Source organism: Chaetodon auriga, chromosome 15, assembly GCF_051107435.1.
Source record: "Chaetodon auriga isolate fChaAug3 chromosome 15, fChaAug3.hap1, whole genome shotgun sequence".
Taxonomy (NCBI): domain Eukaryota; kingdom Metazoa; phylum Chordata; class Actinopteri; order Chaetodontiformes; family Chaetodontidae; genus Chaetodon; species Chaetodon auriga.
Genome location: NC_135088.1, coordinates 13,463,771 through 13,483,290, shown reverse-complemented (window position 1 = coordinate 13,483,290; position 19,520 = coordinate 13,463,771). Strand labels below are relative to the sequence as shown.

The window sequence follows — 19,520 nt, the reverse complement described above, 5'->3', positions numbered from 1 at the left end:
TGTCCCATCTCTCCCTCTGCCCTCGATGCTGTGCTGCATCAGTGTTGCTGCCTGTCTTTTCAGCCCCACCACCAACCCAGCATCCACGTGCAGGCTCCAGCTACGGGGTGAAAGATATTTTCCCATCACTCTTCAATTTCTCTATGTAAACATATCTACGGGGTCAGATGATCTATGCTCTACAGCAGTAATAAACATTTCAAAGGTGAGTTGTCTGACTGAACTAATTTCATCTGTAGGAGGAGGAGACACATAAATCAGTCGACTTGTTCATAACACACATTAACACAGAACTTCAAGCTCAGTGTGAGAGCCATTTTAAGTAGTTTGCAGTTAAATCAGGCTAGCTTCATGAAGTAACTTGATTTGTCTTCTAAACTTAAATTAGACACTTTATTTATTTATATTTATTATCATGTTAATCCTTGTCCTGTGTTAAAACAGCACCACACAAAGTAAACAAAATGAGCATGTAGCCACAAATGCTCCGTTTCATCCAGATTCAACTCCAGAAGTTGGAGACATCGCCAGTTGCTGGTCACAGAGCTGCTTCAGCTGAGCCAAAGCCTTGCTGAACGGCACTCCAGCAGCAGATGCTGAAGGAACAGAAGACTGTATTTTCACAGGTTATTCCTCCTGGCCTTCAGGTTCGAATGTGTCACCTTCAAGTCACAAATCTCCTCCTCTGACCTTTACCACCAGTGTTGCTGTCTGTCAGAAGACTTTAGACAAAAGATGAAACCAAGTTGCGTGGCTGTAAAGTGGATGACCATATGTCCTGGAAACATGAGGTGGATTTTTCCCTTTACACTCAGTGATTCAGTGATTTGAATCTTTGGCAGCTAAGCAGACGTCCCTGCAGGAGTAAACCGACGGTGTCGTTGAAGGCTTTCTGCAGAGGTGTCTTCCTGCTCCTCCTCACATTTGTGACTGTAGTGGCCCGACCTACTAGTTGGGAAAGATGCAAGCAAAAGGATGCAGTAAGCAATAGCTTCTCAGGTCGGAGTGGGAAAATCAAAGCAACAGGCCTGACAGAGCGCCACGCTGAGCCTGAGCTGCTTCTGAAAAGACAGAGTGGAGAACAGCCCTGTCTGGAACTGCACCACGGAAAACACCATGTGTCACTTTGTTGCCAACTGCACACATTCTGGTGCCCGCCAGGGGCCATACCAGCACCCATTTAGGCACCCGCACCATACCCTGCCCTTCCTCAGTGCACTTTGCTTCTGCGTGAGCAGCTGTTGTGCAATCACACACACTGGGCTGCTCTTTGATTTCACTTCAGTGCTGAGACGATTGAGGCAGGCAAGACCAGGCATATCAGCTATGTGACTGAAAAATGGTAATAGGAGACAAGAATATAAAAGAAGACACACTGGTTGTGGCAGTGGCAGTCTTGCTGGAGAGTGGGTGGTAGATTAATGTTCCTGGCAGGCTCCATTTTGTTCATTTCTAAACATTCCTGTTTCATACTGAAGGTGTTTGAATTGTGGATAATTTTCTATTCAAAAAAAAGCTTTAAGTGCACTCTCATTCATAATGGGTTCTTTGGTGCGTCCTACCCACAGTAAATAGTAATTTAATTCCTCTTTGGGTATTTGACATGAAATCTCTTTGGCTCACTTTGAACTCTGTACAAAATGCTTGGAGACACAGATGTTGGATATTGCCATTGATTGGGTGTGCCTATACTGTATGTGTGGAAGTTGGTGCGTGCTTGTTTTTTGTTGGCTTTGGCAAGCTGGAATATTTTCCAACTTAAGATCCTGTCGACAAACCTTTTCTCAACCCTCCTCTTCCCCGCGTTACTCCCGTATCCATCGCCCTCTCTTTTTTTGGCCTTTATCTCGTTTGTTTCTGTTTTTTTCCTTTCTTTCTTTCATTGCTGCTACATTTGTCCGGACTTGAGCTCCTGTCAAAGTATGTTGTGCTTCTAAATCTGAGAATGAAAACATGGATTGTGTGTAATTAACAAAATTCAAATAGGAAAGTATCAATCTTTCATAAATATAAAAGCAAATGTTTGCATGTAGCAGATCCTTCTTGTAGCAATGCAATGAGTGCAAGCAAGGTCCCAACATTTATCTTGCTTTATTATTGGTGTAATTTGTCTCCGGCTCCACTTTCTATAGACTTTAATACCATTATTCAATACCTGTACTCCTGTAAAATAAATAGCAAAAAACCACAAACAAAGTCTTTTTTTCTTCTCTTTCATGCATGCATCATCTTAACTGTCGCTGCACATCCTCGTTCACCACATCAGACCAAGCTGTCAACAGCTTCATATTGAACCAAAACCGCACTCACCAAATTGGTCTTTTGTACCGTTTCCTTGTCTGTTTATCTTATCTGTTAATTCCATCAAGAATACCCAGGCCTTTCAAATATACAGAAAGGAACATAATGTAGTGCACACAAGTGTAACTGAGAATGCATGCAATATGAATTGGGCTATAGAGATAAAAGATCTTGGTCCCAGTTGTAACAGGAGACATGTCAGACATTCCCTGCCAGGAGTCGGGAGGTGAGGTGAGGGGGGCCACTCAGAGCTTTTTTCTGGTACATAAAACTGACTTGTGGAAAAGCATGTCTGGGTGGCAGAGCTATTACAGATACCATCCTCTTTATGTGTCTGCTGAAGGGTCTGTACTTAAGACATTTATCACTTTCCCATCCGACCGATTTTTACAGCCTGAGTTTAATTTTTCTGCTTGTTTGGATTATGATGATTTACATTATCTAATAAAAGAAAGAGTTTAAAGGCCCTGTGTGGTATTGCAGTATAGTGCCACCTGTTGACACACTACTGCCCAGCGTGCACTTCATTTAGTTTATAGACATTTATTAGATTTTTTTGTGCGTGACTAAAAGAGTTTTGCATGTATCTTAGGCCGTAAAAAGTTAGTTTACATTTGAACCTTAATAAAGCATTTGAATGACTGATCGAGATTGCATCTTAACATTGATATGATTTGAATTTTACTTTTTGGAGCTGCATGTCCTTTTATCTGCCTTGCTTCCCGCTCTGCACCCGGTCTGCACACTGTTCTTGCTCACTGACATACTCCCAAAAAGGCAAGATAATTTATAGTTTTTATTCTGATAACATTGCTTTTAAGAGTGAAAACACAAAGCCATAACAAAGTCCAGATGGAACCAGTCCACCGCTTGTTGAATAACTGCCTTGGCTTTTCTCTCTGCACAGAATCAGATTCTGTCTTGTGCTTTTGCGATGGCTCTCTGTTCAATTGCGCTGCAGAAGTGAAAAAGATTAAGCCAAGCTGCAGTAAATTATAAACATTTGTCATAAATTAGGGGGACATGTATATAACTCAGCACCACAGACAGGCCAATTGAAAATGTATTTCATTACACAATTCAGCGTTTCGGGCCGGGTTGTGAGGTGCAGCGCGGGGCTGGGATTCAGGGCGAGCGCTTTTCTGTTTGCTGCATATGCACAGGGTGCCTCAAGAGGGAAAAAAACGGTGCAATGGGGACCTCTCTTTTCATTTTTACGATTTTCCTAGAATCCTTTGGAGAGCGTGGAAAGACAGGCATGTTTATGAAGGTTTCCAGATGGTCCTGCTTGCACCCCCAGCTTTTCTTTTCAGTTCTTGGGCCATGAAGGATTAATCAAAGTCAGTGGCAAGGGCTGATGGCTAAACACTGTGGCTCACACTAACCTAGAGGAAACCTCTCGTCAACTAAGATTAAGCCCCTGGGCTACAAGACCAAGGAAAGTTGAAACCTGAGGTTAAAAAACCAAGCAAACTTGACTAAACCCCGGCCACATAAGTGCAGATAAGCGAACTGTTTAGCAGAGTGGCTGATCTCCTCCTTAGGTTAAAGGAATTTGTCTCCAACATCCAGCCAGGAAAGCAGAGTCAACCTTGACGAATACACCTGAACTCTGGTCCCCTTTGAGAGATGGGGAATTGTGTTGCATGATATTTATGGATTCTCTGTTACATGTAAAATCTTTACATGTAACAGAGTCTGTTCTCTGGCTGGAAACCGTTCTGAGTGATTAAATGCATTCTCACTGTAATATAAGACAAGTAGGAAACGTCCAGACTGCTATGATCAGGCTAAAGTCTCTCTTTTATCAGCCATTTTTAGTCTCACCATTACCATTTTGCCTCATGGGGATTGGTGCAGATAAAAGTGCTGCGTCTGGAAAGAGGATGACAACCAATAAAAGACGAAAAAAGAAAAGAAGATTTAGAACAAAACTGTTAATTTTCAAATAAGACAAAGCTATTTTTGTTAATAGTACGGTCCACTGTTGCCCTTCTCATAATTGTCACTTCAAACAGTATAAAGAGAAAACGATCCTGCAGTTGACAGGACTAACTGGAGCAGGTGGAACAGAGGACCTCTCAAGTGACAAAACACGTGTCTTGATTGGTTTGTAAAATACATAGTTGTAATTATATATTACTGATACTCAACCGTGCAATGAACTTTCATCATTTATTTATTTTTTGTTTATTAGATACATGCAAAAGACGCTGCCACTCTAACCCGGCTGAACAGCTGCTCCACATGGCAATGATGAACACATCCAGCATTTGCTCCACATGTTATTATACCAACTGTCAACAGAAGTCACTGTGGTCTGTTCACAGCAGCCTCACTGGACAAATGAGTCCTCCTCACATCAGCCGTTCACTTTTAACACCAAGCAATGCAGTGTAATACAAAAGCAGAGCACAAAAATCCTCCTCTGACAACAGAGGAGTGATTTGCAACTAAAACTTTTAAACAAATGCAAGAAAACCCAGCATCCACTGAGCAATATAAAACCTCTGAACTGACACAGACTGAGAAAAGACACATAAAACTCCAAAGTTATGGCGCAGTTTGTGGTCTAACCAATGCTCAAGGATGTTGACTACAAAAGGCCTTGATAACAGTTTGAACTTCCAGTATGTGTCATGAAATAATACCTGCTCCTATCAAAGGACAGAATGCACTGGCATGCTGGCAGATGTGTCGCTGTATCATAGGTTTGCAATAATTCAGCGAGGAAATGTATGAAAGAGGAAGAGGGAATGTGTCAAATGTTACCTTATAAGCCGTTTAACAAACACAACAGTGCAACGATTTAAATATCATTTTTCACCCTCGTCATGCAGTCCTAAACGAGATGCTCCTCTGCTGTTTGTATGTGTATCTCTAACCATGTCAATAAATTTTTAGGCCTTGTCATTAGTTTTAATCTCGAGTAAACATGTGGTGCAGCCTGAGTAAACACTGTATTGGCTGAACCAGATCACCTCAGAAAGAAAACACTGGTCTTGTTTCATCACTGGGACGGGGTCCACGTGCACCTCTCCTTGTATGGGTTTTCCAATAAGTGAGAAAGCTACTGCCAGCGCTATGAGACCCTGTCATTCTTCTTGTTTTCTACATGCTGAAGTGCAGTCAGACGGAGGACAAGGGGCCAAACGAAGCTCTGCGGGTCACTATGACTGCTGGCCAGTCGTTAGATTGTGACAGAGAGAAGGAGAAAACGTATGTGTTTACTGAATACAAATGGAAGCTTTCACCACAACTTAAAATAGACAAATTAAGGTAACATTTGTCAGCCGGTGAATGACCTTTCAACTTAGAACACAATGACGTTGTTTCTTAATAAGGATTTTGCAATACAAACATCACTTGTAAGGACACATCATTTACATCCGATATGCATGATTCATGTCAACAACGGGTTTTTGTGACTTTTAAGTGATTTCTTGACTCCGTCAGCTTTACCAAGTGGATTCAAAATCGTCATACATACCACTATCCAAACCTGCTGTCTGGATTATGTTCCCCAGCAAAGTATTATCACAGTCATGTTGTGGGGAGGTGGTTTTGTGGTATGGCGTGCAGAATTTTGACAACAAATACCAGGGTCACATCCCTTGGGCGGTTATGTTTAGTGCAGCAAGGGCGCTTTGGTGGTTAAAAACAAACAAAATAAACACATCTCATCAGTATTTAATCCAGATCACTTTTTCTCCCTAACCTTAACCAAGAAACTAGCGGTATGCCAACATAATTTCTACACTATAATGACAAAAAAGTTATCCAATGACAGAACAGCTTCATCATCTTGATCTACACACCACAGCGGCTGGTTAGAGTATTTATCATGAGGACGTGGACGTTCGGTCTGACCGCTGGCTGCAGGTGAAGACAGGAAGCAGTAATCCATGGTGTCTCAGGGCCCTGCCCGGATCTTTACTGCTGCTCAGCAGGTTTTTACATACTTTTGTCAAGCTTTTCAAGTTTATTGTAAAATCTGAAGCGGGTGCGTGTGTGTGATTTATGAATGCTCTGTGCATCACTGTAGTTGCAGATCCCTCACTTTTGGCTGACAGGTGATGAATATGATCAGTGTGCAATGTCCATATGCTTCATAATGAAGTATTTCTAAGCTTAGGACAAGGACGGAGACTAAGTTCATACAAGACATCCTGAAACCAGAACTTTTCCTCGCTGTGGGGGTGTAATTGGAGGACACAAAGGAAAGAAGGGAGGACAGCAGGGAGAGGGAGGAGAGGAAGAGAAAATTGGGACATTTTCTGTGCAGTATCATAGACTGGATGTCAGCTGATGACTGCAGGCCAATAACTGTTCTCAACTGGATTGTTTTTGTTAGTATCGGGAAAGATGCCATCTTTGAAGGCGCTGAAACTTGCAACAGTCAGTTGAATGTTGCTAAGTCGTGGGAAAAAACAATGATCTTGAAAGATGATCTTGGAGTTCCTCCTTAGAGCTAAATGATCATCTCCTCAAAGTTGCAGAAAATGTTTCCTTTATTTGACAGGATTTATATGAAATCTTTTGACTTTTAAGCCCCTCTGCAATACCTTACTATTTTGATGTGGTTTGTAGTGCTACTGAGTGTGAGACTTCCCTCAAAGAGCATTGGATTGTCCAAACCAGGCAGTTTTTAATCTTTTTTTTTACTGTGTTGAGGGTAAAATAACATGGCGTGAATGTGGCTCTGCTCTTCCTAGAAGCTTTTGAACACTGGCAGGTGATGTTTATTGTTTAGCTAAATGAACCTTGTCTGCTGAAGGGGGATCTATGGGCTCTCCACCTGGGAGTGTTCAGCTGAATGGCAAAGCAAAACAGGACTGGTGTTCCAGCTGTTTGGGTCTTAAACCAAGTCTGTACCTCTGAGGTTCTTCTCGGACTGTCTATTTTTTATCCTGTACTGATGTGCAGACCAACATGTCATCATCCAAGTAAAGATTTGAGTCTTTCTTTACAGCAATGGAGAAGGATTTGATTAATCCGCCAATGTGTATCATTTGTTATGCAGATGATACTCACTTTTCCTGCAAACCATCTGAATAAGCTGTTGCTGAGGTTAAGGGATTAAATGGCAGAAAATTTTCTTCATCTCCAAAACAGAAATCCTTATTGTAGGCCCTGATCACACTTATGGCCAAGCTCTGCCAGCTCTTGGCACTCAAGCCCATCATGTTGTACCCACAGTTAAGAACCTTGGAGTTATTTTAGATCACAACCTCAATCTCGAGTCCCATGTTAAAAGGCTGGCTCAGTCATCTGGATTATCATAATGCCGTGTTTACTTGCCATGGCCGGAACATGACGACACAGCTTCATGGTGTCCAAAACGCAGCTGCTCGACATTTAACCAAATCACCAAATCATGATCATATTTCCCTTCCTTTAGCTTCTCTTCACTGGCCGCCTGTCTGTGTTAGAAGTGATTTTAAAATATTAGTCTCGATTTTTCAGACCTTACATGATATGGCACAGAGTTACTTCACAGAGCAGCTTCTGAATCATTACTCACCAGCCCGTAGTTTGCTATAATAAAGCCCTGTTAGCTATTACCCAATTTAGACTAAATGAACAAGGGTGAGAGGGTCTTTGCTGTTAGGGCTGCAGTCCTTTGGAATAGCTGACCTGAGGAACTTAGGCCAGAACTGCCTTCTTTTAAATAATCTCTTAAGACCTGCTTCTACCTTTACCTTTGTCTTAGTTATTTTATATGTCACTGATTTGATCTGTTCTTTTATGTGTTAATTTTGTCTTTGCTTTTAGTCATTTTACTGATTATTTTATGTGTTGACTGTGGTCTTAGATGTAATCGTTCTCTTGCCTCAGAAAAAAAAGTGATACATCTCTGAATGAAAGTATTGTGCCTTAATGGGCTTCCAGATCATTTTAAAGCCAAATCTCATGCAAATCTGGCCGAGACAGTGAAGTTGGTGTCCCGCTGAATGTTAATGAATCACAGAAATGTGAATATAGAGATCAATGCCCATGAAGGCGTCATGCACAAAGGAATCTGTGACCAAGTAAACAAAAGTAGGTAGAGAGTGAGTAAAGAAGCAAGTGCAGTGAAACAGATTTGGTATGACCAGTAGCCAAATAAACTCTGCCAGCAGAACATACTCAGGGTTCACAGATTGGCCTTGATCCTTGCTGTGTGAAGTTTACATGTTCTCTGCCTCCTTGTGTGGGTTCTTCTCTGGGTTGTCTGTTTTCCACCCACAGTCCACCCACATGTAAGCCAGGTGGACTGGAGATTATGTGCGAGTGTGATTGTCTGTGTGTCAGCCCGCCCTGCAGAGGACTGATGATGAGCTGTCCAGGACGTTCCCCTCCCTCCCACCTCTGCGTTCTGGGATCGGCTGCTGCCCCAGATAGAGATTCATGCAGCCTGTTTTTGCCGCCTTTTGTTTTGTGTGTTTCATGGTGGAAGACTGCACAAGGCTTCTATTTTGAGCGTAGGAGGGTTTTTTTTTTTTTTTTTTTTACAATGTTTTCAGGTTCCTTCTTCCTGACAGCATCGTCTGATCTTTTTTACGAGGTGTTTTACACGCCAGCACTCCAAGTGAGAGGTCAGGTGTGACGATGAGGTAGTCCTGATTAACTGGTGAACCTGGAAATGTTTTTGGAAAAAATTTGAGGTGACAGCGGAGGGGCGCTGTGGTATGCTGAAAACGTTAAATCATTTTTGGGAAACATTGGCAAAATGATAACATGACAGCTTATGACTCATGTCCAAATATATGACTTTTTCAACCCCAAAAATGAAAGGTCAGTTATAAATCACTTCTCGTACAGTATCGGCGCATCTCCTCAGATTAAAGCAGCTGTAGATTTATCACTTGTTTGGAGGGATGTTTGTAATAGTAAACCTTTGTGTCTGCCAGAGCATGAGAACCACCTGAGACATACTGAAGGGAAGATTTTTGATACATCTGGACCATATGTTTGAAGTAGCACACTAGCTTTGTGCAGAGTGAAGACATCCCATTTTGGTAATAAATGATATTTACTGACAATTAACACAACATTTCTAGCTGTAGTTGTAATATTGTGTTTGGACTTATTCATACTGGCAAGTGGAGCGCGGACTGATGTCATCAATTTGCTTTGTTATTCTGGCTAGCACGGGAATTAACCACTGTTGTTTTAGCTAAACCAGAAGTGTGCTTCTGAACAAGGCAGAGCACACTTCTCCATGCAGAGGACTGTCAGGCTGGCTTCTCCAACTGTGTAACAAATGGGAGTTGTGAAATCTAGCACTGGTGGCAAACAGCCTACTATATGTCAGAGCCAGTGGCCCAGCTGAATCAAATCCGACTGCACTTCCTTGTCACAACATTCTACATGACATGACCGCTGAAGCTGACATACCGTAGTTGCACAGGTCTTCCGATTGGAAACTTCTGTATTCCGACCAACAAGCTGTCATATTCTGCCTAGGTGCTAATAGCGTCTGACAGAGGTACACAGTTGCAATCACGTGTCAAAATCTGACATGCAAAGCACGCTCCTCCCTTCTCAAGCCCAATCCTGCCACTGTGCACCTCTCTCAGCACTCCCCTTCCTTTGAACGTCCCTGCTTTCGTTCTGATAAGCAGACTTCATCCCAAACATATTATATCTATTCAGTCGGGGGGATTAAGTGCAGATACATGACATTTTGGGCCATTCCAAGGACCTGAGTCAACGCATAAACAACTCCTACGCCATGTCAGGGAAATATTTATCTTTGCTCATAGAACTTCTTGAGATAGTGTCAACACTGCTTAGAGACACAATTACATTTGTGGATGGAAAACTTAAGAGTTCTCGTGGAAATAAAAGTGCATAATATGAGCAACGTTGATAATACTTGTCGAGATGCAAGACTCTCATTCTGATAAGAATAACAGCCAAGTTCACATTAAATGAAGATCATGTGTCATGATGCCTCTTTATTTTATTTTTAAATCGTCACTGATTCATCTTTCCGGGACTTAGGAGAGTAAACTGATACAAAGAAGAAAAGACGGATTAAGATTCAGATGAATAACTGGTGGTAATGTGTTTTTCTTTCTTTTTCTCAGTAACCACAACGCTATCTCCAGGCTCAGGCCACGCCAGAAGATGCAACGACACAGAGAAGGCCTACTGTGTGAATGGCGGCGACTGTTACTTCATACATGGTATAAATCAGCTCTCCTGCAAGTGAGTTAACTCCTTTGTTTTTTGGATTCTCCTGGAAAATTATGTGTTCACTGTCAACCTTTCACCCTTTCCACATTCTCTGTCCTGCAGTCTTAATGTAAAAACTTTTCATGACATATTTACCCTCATAATATTCCCCAACATCCAAACTACAAATTTTATCCTGCTGTTTGTGTTCGTGATAGCACTTGATTTAATTCTTCTTTCTTTCAGCAGCAGCAGCAGCAGCAGCAGCAGCAGCAACACATCACAGCAAAATGCTGCCAGTCTGCCTAACTACCCACCTGTTGTGTATTTTAACACTAATAATGGAGTGAGGCGGTGGTGTCCTCATCCTTTTAAGTCATGTTTAGTGTACAGGAGGGCTGCACATTAAAAGCCTTTTCAAAATGTCATGAGTCACTGCTTTAGTAGTGAGCAAATATTTATGCCTGTTAGAGGCCCCCAGTGAGGTAAATAGAATCATTGCTTACATTTTAGGTCCTTGGCAGAGGGGATCAAGACCCATGTGTAAAGTGTGCTGAAGGAACCATGTATCTCAGCTTTTCAGGAAGAAAACAGGTTGACATTATCACAGAAACAACCTTTTTTTTATCTCTGACATTTACATTTTAGTTTGTGTTAGACTCGGGGTCAAGAAACATTATTTAGAACGACGTTCAGGAGGAGTTATCTTTTAAAATAAATTGTTTTCTTTCATGTTTTTTTTCTGTTTTTTTAGAACCCTGAAAAACAGCAACATGTGCAGTGATGACTTGATTAGTCGATTGTCAGAAAAATAGTAGCAATAATTTCACGATTGATTAATCATCTATGTAGTTTTTGAAGCAAAATGTGATTTGGTTTTCTTCTATCATTTTTAAACGTTTTTGAGATTCATCATGTAATCAACAAAATAATCATGAAGTTAACTGATAATGAAAATAGTGGAGCACCACTGCAACAGTAACTGTCACAGCCATTAAAGCCATAGTATACTTCTAACACAGAATAAGCACATTGTCTGCTGTCATGGCTGTCAGATATTATGTTGCATGTTCTGTTCGACCATATGTCATCATAGCATAAATCCTTTGGCTGGTTTGATACAGAGCTGAAGCACTGGGGAGGCTCCTGTGCCCAGTTGGCCCAAGGAAGAATGCTCAACAAGCAATGAGGACATGGCTGCAACAGCCGTTCAATACGCTGTGTACAAATTGGAGGCAGCAATAACTCAATTGCTGCAGCTAATTCACTCACGACTGGGGCATGGGTCCAGAAAAGTTGGATAATGCAGTGATGGCCTGCAGGGATTTGTTGCCCCACAGCCATCTCATTCAATATAGGCCAGGCTTCAGTGGGTATTACTCACTGGCTAAACAAGTCCTGCAGACAGCTAGCCCTACTTTTATGCCCAGCACCTTCACTTTGAGGTAGAAACTTTGTTTTGGGGAGAGGTGAGGTTAATAAATGACCCAAAGTAAGTAACTTGCTCAAGTAGACGTATTTTTTCTGATCATTTCCTCTTTTGAACTTTGAACCTCGAAGGACGTTTGCTGGTGCATTTGCTTGGCTGACACATCAAAATGAACACACAGTTTTGAGTGCGTCTACATGGTATGACAACACTCATTTCAAAGTTGAATACAGGTTAAGTTTTCAATAAAGGTTTTGTCTCAGCCTATAAAAAGTTAGAAAATAGTCAAAAAATGTTTTTCTAATAATTTCGTAAAGCCCTTAATGATCTTTTCAAATTGATTCTGAACAGAGAAAAACAACAAATCTCACACTGGAGCTAACTGCAGATTAATTTCCTGTCAAGCGACTAATCGATTGAAGGAGTAATCAGATATGTAAAAATGTATACAAGTGCTGTACATTAACTTCACTTAATTATTTCTGCAGAAAAACAGAACAAAAGCAGAAATATGTTGCACTATATATAAGTTGCACTTTTACCAAATCCCCTCTGTGTGGGACATGAGAAAGGGACGTTACTGGATATACAGTATGTAGAATACACAGGGAGTGACACATGGTAAAACTTTCATTTTTCACCTCCTTAATGTTACGTGTTTATTGCTGCTCTTATTATAATGAATGATGGCAATGATTTATTTCCCCTCTTTTGAACTCCAGATTAAAGAGTGATAATTGAGTTTGCAGCTGCACCACAGTGGATATTTGCACGCTCATCTGATTTTTGAATTATGTAGCGACTGTTTATTTCTTTCATCTTTCAGCCAAGTTTCCTTGGTCTAGGTGGTGCTATCCCCCAGTTAAACACCATCACTCAGGATGAGTAATTTAATGCTGAATGTTATGGTGCTCCTGGGAGGCGTTGTGTGAAACCCGTAAATCACGAGCAATGACCTTTGTTGAATTGGTGGTCTAGTTGTGACTGTGAGTGGAATGTTGGTGCTGCTAAAAGACCGACTGCTCATCCTAATGGCGTTATAATGAGGAAATATAGTTACAAAGCTACATGTGTTTCAACCGCTGAGGAGAATTGTCCAGTCATGCTTTTCCATGGAGAAAATCTCCATGTTCAAATTATTCTTTTAGAGGCGGAAATACAAATTCTGTGTTTTATTTCCTCTTGATTTGACTACTTTATGACTCACTGGCCAATGGTATAAAACTGTCACATTTGAGGCTTATGAACACAGCTAGCAAGCTCCCAACAGGCACCAAACCACATTACCCCAATTTCAGCTTTGCTGCACAGGCTTCCTAAGGATTGATTTATTGATCACCAACAAAGCAGCGCATGCTTTTTCCTCGGATACATTCCACTTTTCTGTCCATGTTCTCATGAACGCCGCTCCCCTCTCATCCTTCAACAGATTGAGGTTAAAAAGAGTGTCAGAGCCCCTGAAACCTATATGACCCTTTATATAATCATTTCTAAACTTGCCTTTATTACTATATATTATGATTATTAGCTTTTCTGTTTCTGGTTGTTGTTCTAGTTGTCTTAACTCATATTCATAAAATGTCTACCCCAGTAAATTATCATTATTATTATTATTATTATTATTATTGACATAAGTAGTAGTAGCTGTGGTAAATAGTAGTAATTTATCTATTTTCTATTTTTATCGGGAGTATGTCCATCATTAATGTTGTGTTTGATGTGAACACATTGCCACTTTATCACCTTTCAAAGTGATAAAGTTTCCTTTTTTTTCACTTCTTTTCCTTTTTTTTTCTTTATCCATATGGCTTCAGGATGACCTTTAACAATATGTTGTTAAAGGTCGACGTTAATATTTACAGTGCACCTCACTTCCTGTGTTTTCCTTTTCATAACACTTGTCTGCTCCTTCCCAGATGTCCGGACGGATACTTCGGCCCTCGATGCTTACAGACTGAGCCGCTGCGGTTGTACATGCCCAATCCTTTCAAAAGTATGTTCACTTGGTATGAGCAGCTGAGAACAGAGACACAGTTGGCACTGGATTACCTCTGTGGACTCGCGCTGCCCCCTCCTCCCCCCAATCCCCCCCGAGTTCTCTTCCTCTTTCTCCTCCTGTTTCTCCTTCTCAGGTCAACACGCAATGAGCTGTGCACTACACCATGCACACGGTGGTGTCATCCATGGGAACACTCTGCTTCTGCTGTCTGTATTTGTGCTGTAGTTCTAATTCTGTGTCTCTCTGCCTCTCTCCCTCCCTCTCTCCCTCCCTCCCTCTCCCCCCCTTCACTTTTTCTTACGCATACTCTCCTTTTCACTCCACCCTTGCCCTCTCTCTTTCTCGTTCTTCTCTTTCTCACTCATCCACCCTCCTCCTCCTCCTCCCTCTCTTTTTGTGGCTTTGTTTCTTTCCATCAGGTGTCCAAATGACTTTACTGGTGATCGCTGTCAAACCTACGTTATGGCCAGTTTCTACCGTATGTCAATTTCCTCTTCTGTCACTCTGTCAGACTGTCCTTGTGTCATGTGTGCATGCGGAGTGTAGAGAGATTTCATTAGTTTCCTGTTATTACCTAATAGTTGTGTCTGTGCCTCCTCAGATGACTCATTCACGAGCTGGCATAGTTTAGTAGTCTGTTATTGTGTTTGGTTTGCATGTGCCCTTTAACTCCCAGTGTATTGCATGTGCACTCTCAGAATACAATCTGATAGTAAGTTTGATAACAACAAGTAGGCGGCTGAGTATAGATTCTTTGCGGATGTCGATTTGCACAAAGTCAGCTGCATGGAACAACACCGTCTAATGGCAAAACAATTACTAAAACCTGATCGTACCAGAGCTGATAGATGGAAAGCCAGGTCTGAACAATTAGCATTAACTAATAGGCATGACAAATGATTGACTGTCTGAGTCGGTGCACTGGCTCCATTGATAAAGAAATGCTTGTCCTCTCGAAGAGATCTGATAAGCTGGAGCTCAAACTCTTGTTTTTCTTATAGGCCTTTATTATGTATTCCAGACAAACCAGATACAACATGTAGGATTTCTTCATAAATGTATGTGTGTGAAAGTGTGACTCATTATTACCCGTGCATCTGTGGGTACAGCATGTCATGCATGAGCCAACATGACAAAATTCCAGTTAGCAAGAATTAAATTCCCAACTAATATGATTTGATCTTAAAGATAATTTGAGATTTCCCAAAGGGCCAATCATTTACAGCAAATACTTCAAGTGTAAGTGTTCTCACTCTGTGGATCACAATAGCTTTAAGTAAAACATACATGCATGTACAGGCTGGGCATCACATTCCTTCAAGACGAGCTGCTAAAAAACAGGAAGCAGAATTATTTTCGACTTCAAAGCTCAGTTCACTCTCTAGTAACCGCCCAACATTGTTAAGTCCAACACTTGGCAAATTGCATTTGTTGCAAGCACACATTGCTTTCAAAGTCGCAGCAAAATGGTGCTTTCACAGCACACGTCTTCAGCACAGAGTTTGTGCGCTGCACTAGAGTGCCGTGTCAGAGAGCTTTGCTTGCCTGGGGTAAGAGAACCCTGCGCCACTCCGCAAGGCAACATCAGCAAACACATCCATCAACTGCAGAATTACACCAAGATTAGATGAAGGTTTGTAGAGAACTGCAGCTTGATAGATCTTGCCCTTAAGGTTTTTCTATCTGAAAACCATCCACTTGGTCTTGAAGCACGTTTCTTTAGATGATCAGCTGCGTTGTTTTTACACCTCAGTAGTACCTGTTGGTTGACTTCTTGTAAAGTGATATAGGAAGGAGTGAGTGACCTGGCATTAATGGAACACAAACATGTAGACTTTGGACCTCTGAAGAGAACACACACAGGGCTAAAGATAGTGTATAATAATGGTATAGAGATAAATACAAAGCCTGTAATTCATGTCAGATAATAGCAAAGAATCTCCCGCTATTTTACTGCATATTTGTCAGCATCATGTCTTTGCAAGCCCATGCGGTTGCAATTCAATGTAACAGTTTGAAAATAACTAACTGCATCTGCGTCTTTGAGCTGCCTGATGCTGCCTACAGAGTCTCATCCCTGCAGCCTGACTCGTGGAGCTTACACATACTGTTTGTTGTATGTTGGCTCATAGTAGAATGTAAAAAGAAAAAAAAAAAACCCTTCTTCACTACAAGTAATTTCATCTCACATTAAGTTGTAATGCACTGTGCTGAAATTACTTGTTTTTTTGGCAGAGCGGACAGTGGTGTGTGGGAGCGCTTTGTCCTACACTCACTCGCTTCTCCTGCAGTCTGTTTAACTTCAGCGCAGCTGTGCAACTGCATCAAGGACGGCGTTTATTCCCAGGTCTCATCCAGCCACATGAGCACAGACCGGGCTTTGATTACTTACTTTACATTCTTATACATTCAAATCAATTACCTGACTGTTTATAGGCCATGAAGAAGAGGGTCAGGGTGAAGATTTAAGATCATAATTAGTGTTTAGACAAGATGCACGCATGTGTTCTCTGTCCATGATGACACTATCATGAGAACTTGCACATACTTTCTAATTTTACAATTTAGGCATCACCTAAAATTCAAATAGAAAAGATTAAGCCTCCGCTCAGTCCACGCGTAAGATGTCATGTCACTTTTCTACAAATGGCTGTTACCCTTCATTGGCTCTAAACAGCAGATCCCCAGTAAAAATATGTAAAAGTAAAAAGTATCACAAAAAACCATCATCGGCTCATGAAAGCCACATTCACTCATAGATTTATTGGCTGTAGTGAGCTTGAATGGCCTCTCACATATTTCACATTTCCTTCTCTCAATTAAGATAAATAAATCAAATTTTCTGTCAGAGACCAGGCACATGTGCACGCACACACATCCATTCCATGCTGGAGGGGCGCCTCCCATCCCCAAGAGATACCCAAAGAGAAGGAGGATGGCTTCTGCTCCTCAGCCATAAGGGCTTGGCTTAACAAGAGCATGTTGTCATAAGAACAGCTGGGACTTGCTTCAACCCAAGTAAAGCAAGCGAACTGCCAGAGATATGGACTCAGCTGGTTGGTGCAGCCTCCCTATGGCCTCAGTCTGCCATATGATATAAAGCCCTATAAGTAGAATTCTTCTGATTCAGCGTGTTTATTCCAGTACTATTCAGATACACTCCTTTTAACTTGCCTGTTCATGTGATGGGTGTGTTTGGGAAATGACAGTGTAGCGTTTTTAAGAAAGCAGAAAACTGAAAGCACAGGTAATCTCAGCAGATGACGCATGTTTTCCCCGGTGCAGCAGTAATGAGGATGGCTACCCGCCTAATATGTCCTCTTCCTGTTCGGAGATTTTGTTTGGTTATGTAATGAAATTGCACTTTCTGCAAGCCTGAAACCTCAAAAGTCAGTCCAAAAATGTAGAAGTGCCTCCTCTGAAACCACCAGTAACATTAGACTGTGTTGAAACACACAGCTGACAGACAATTTCACACAAGAGGAACATCCAGAGCCGAGTTTGATTAGAGTATATTAGTCATAAAAATCATAAAATAAAAAATCACAGTATTAAAATTGTAGTTATTTAGTCATGTAGTTTTGTGCAGTGTGCTGTGAAGTGTGTGTTGCATGCTGTGTGTTCTGGTGTCTCGTCTTCAACATTACTGACCAAGTCACTGTGACTATGACTGACAAGCGTCTGTTGTTTCAGTTATGCTTATATTAGTTTGCTCCACTGTATGTTCGAAGGTGCCACTCTCTTAATCTGGTCTCTTGTTTCTCTTTGTTTTTCTTCCAACTGTCAACCCTCTGCAATGGCAGAGCATCTTGGGATTGAATTTATGGGTATGGAACAATCCATTTTGATTCTCAGTCCTAGCGTAGCTCCTGAGTAGATGTCCTTCGTTTTGACTTGCTCCCATTCCGTCTGTGGTGTGAACTGTAAATCATATTATCCCTCAATTAACCAATCGATCCCTTGATCAACCCTCCCATAACTCATTGTAATGACCAACCCTCAGTCAATGCAACTGATCCTCCATTAAACATCATTAACATGGATGTCATCACCTCTCATACCTGTGAAATGGGAAAGTACAACTATTAACTGAGTTTCCGTCTCTCTCATGGTAGCATATTTTTTCCTTTTTGGACTGATTTTTGGTTCCTCATTCCATCCGTAACAAGCATGATGTATCATGTTTGTAGCAACCAGATGTCTCAATCTTCGACTCTGTCCAATCCTTTTAGTCTCATGCATTTAGTGTCTGTCTTTTCCTTTGACATGCCATCTCTTCTCTTTTCATTTATGTGTGATCTTGTCCATGTTTCTTGCATCATCCCGGCTATAGCATAGCTGAAATGTAACTTTGAAGTATGAAATACAGTATCTGTGTTACTGGTTTGAATTATCCTTCAAGGAGTAGATGCTGTGATGTGAGCATGCATTGCTATATTTAGTACCAGTCATGTTTTTCTTCTGCCGCTATTTCCACCCTCCTTCATTGTTAGCTCTTGTTTTCTGCTACCTTTTCCAGAGAAGTGCTTCAGTGGTTGAGAGCGTAGAATAAATGTAAGAGGCATCATATCAGAGCTTGAGTAATTATGCAAGTACATTTATGTATCATGAAGATGTGACGTTAGACTGTCACCAACATCGTTTATGAATATGGGTTATTTATGGCATCAGAAACTTGACATCATTTGGCAAACTGTAAAAAGACTGCCGGTGAATGACAGATGGAAACCCCAGATGAATGGAGTTGGATGAATTCAATTCATTTTTATTACATCATTTATTTATCACACTACCTCCATCATTTACCCCAGGGACACAAAGAGTCTACCTCAACCTCACACAGCTCTTCTCTGGAAATGCAAAAAGCATCAGTCAAGATTCATATTTAATGACAATCCATCCCAAAATTCACTTGTTTCATGAATTACTGGAAAAAAAAAAAAATCTCATCATTGTGCTCACTGAATGCCTGAGTAGATGAAGACTTCTATAAGTGAATGAGTAATTTAGACTCACAGGATCATGTCAAACATTGCACATTTCCAATTCACATGTGCAACAGTGCTATCAGGCACAGTTTACAGGTTCTGCTGGTCATCAATTGAAGGCCTGAACCTATAAAGTATCGCATATGATTTGAAATTGCTTACAGTTTTAGAGAATACAGTTTCCTTAATATATCAGTCTAACTATTGCTGGGCCCCTGCCCCCACCCACGCTGCCTTACTGCAGCACAGGCAGCAACAGCATCTGTTGTATTTGTGATTATGTGAGAGGAGAGGTTTGACTGTGAAGCGAGTTGTCAGGGGAGGGAAGATGAAGCTTCATACTGCTCAGGATTTAGTCCAAAAAAAAAAAAAAAGAAAGACCTGTAGATCTACAATGAAAAAAGCAGGAATCTGCACCTTCAAGACGCTAATTTTTTTTTTTCCCTTTTATTTCCCTCACTGTGTGCATGTGGCGTGTGTGTGGGTGCATCTGTGTATTTGTGGGTGTGATGTTGACAGAGGCAGAGGAACTCTACCAGAAAAGAGTCCTGACAATCACGGGTATTTGTGTGGCTCTGTTGGTGGTGGGCATCGTGTGTGTGGTTGCCTACTGTAAAACCAAGTAAGTCCCACTGATTAA

The 19,520-nt window shown here is 41.3% G+C and overlaps 1 protein-coding gene across 4 annotated transcripts in view; it reads left to right on the top strand.

Moving 5' to 3' along the window:
- nrg2a (neuregulin 2a) overlaps window positions 1-19,520 on the top strand; it is a 72,374-nt gene that overhangs the window by 44,376 nt on the left and 8,478 nt on the right. For 2 of the 4 annotated variants that reach the window (XM_076750364.1, XM_076750367.1), the window contains exons 4-7: window positions 10,377-10,497; window positions 14,312-14,370; window positions 17,696-17,719; window positions 19,400-19,502. In XM_076750364.1, coding sequence (XP_076606479.1) covers window positions 10,377-10,497; window positions 14,312-14,370; window positions 17,696-17,719; window positions 19,400-19,502 — 307 coding nt within the window. Of the gene's footprint in view, window positions 1-10,376; window positions 10,498-13,809; window positions 13,887-14,311; window positions 14,371-17,695; window positions 17,720-19,399; window positions 19,503-19,520 lie in introns of all 4 variants that reach the window. The other 2 variants (XM_076750366.1, XM_076750365.1) reach the window with 2 other exon arrangements.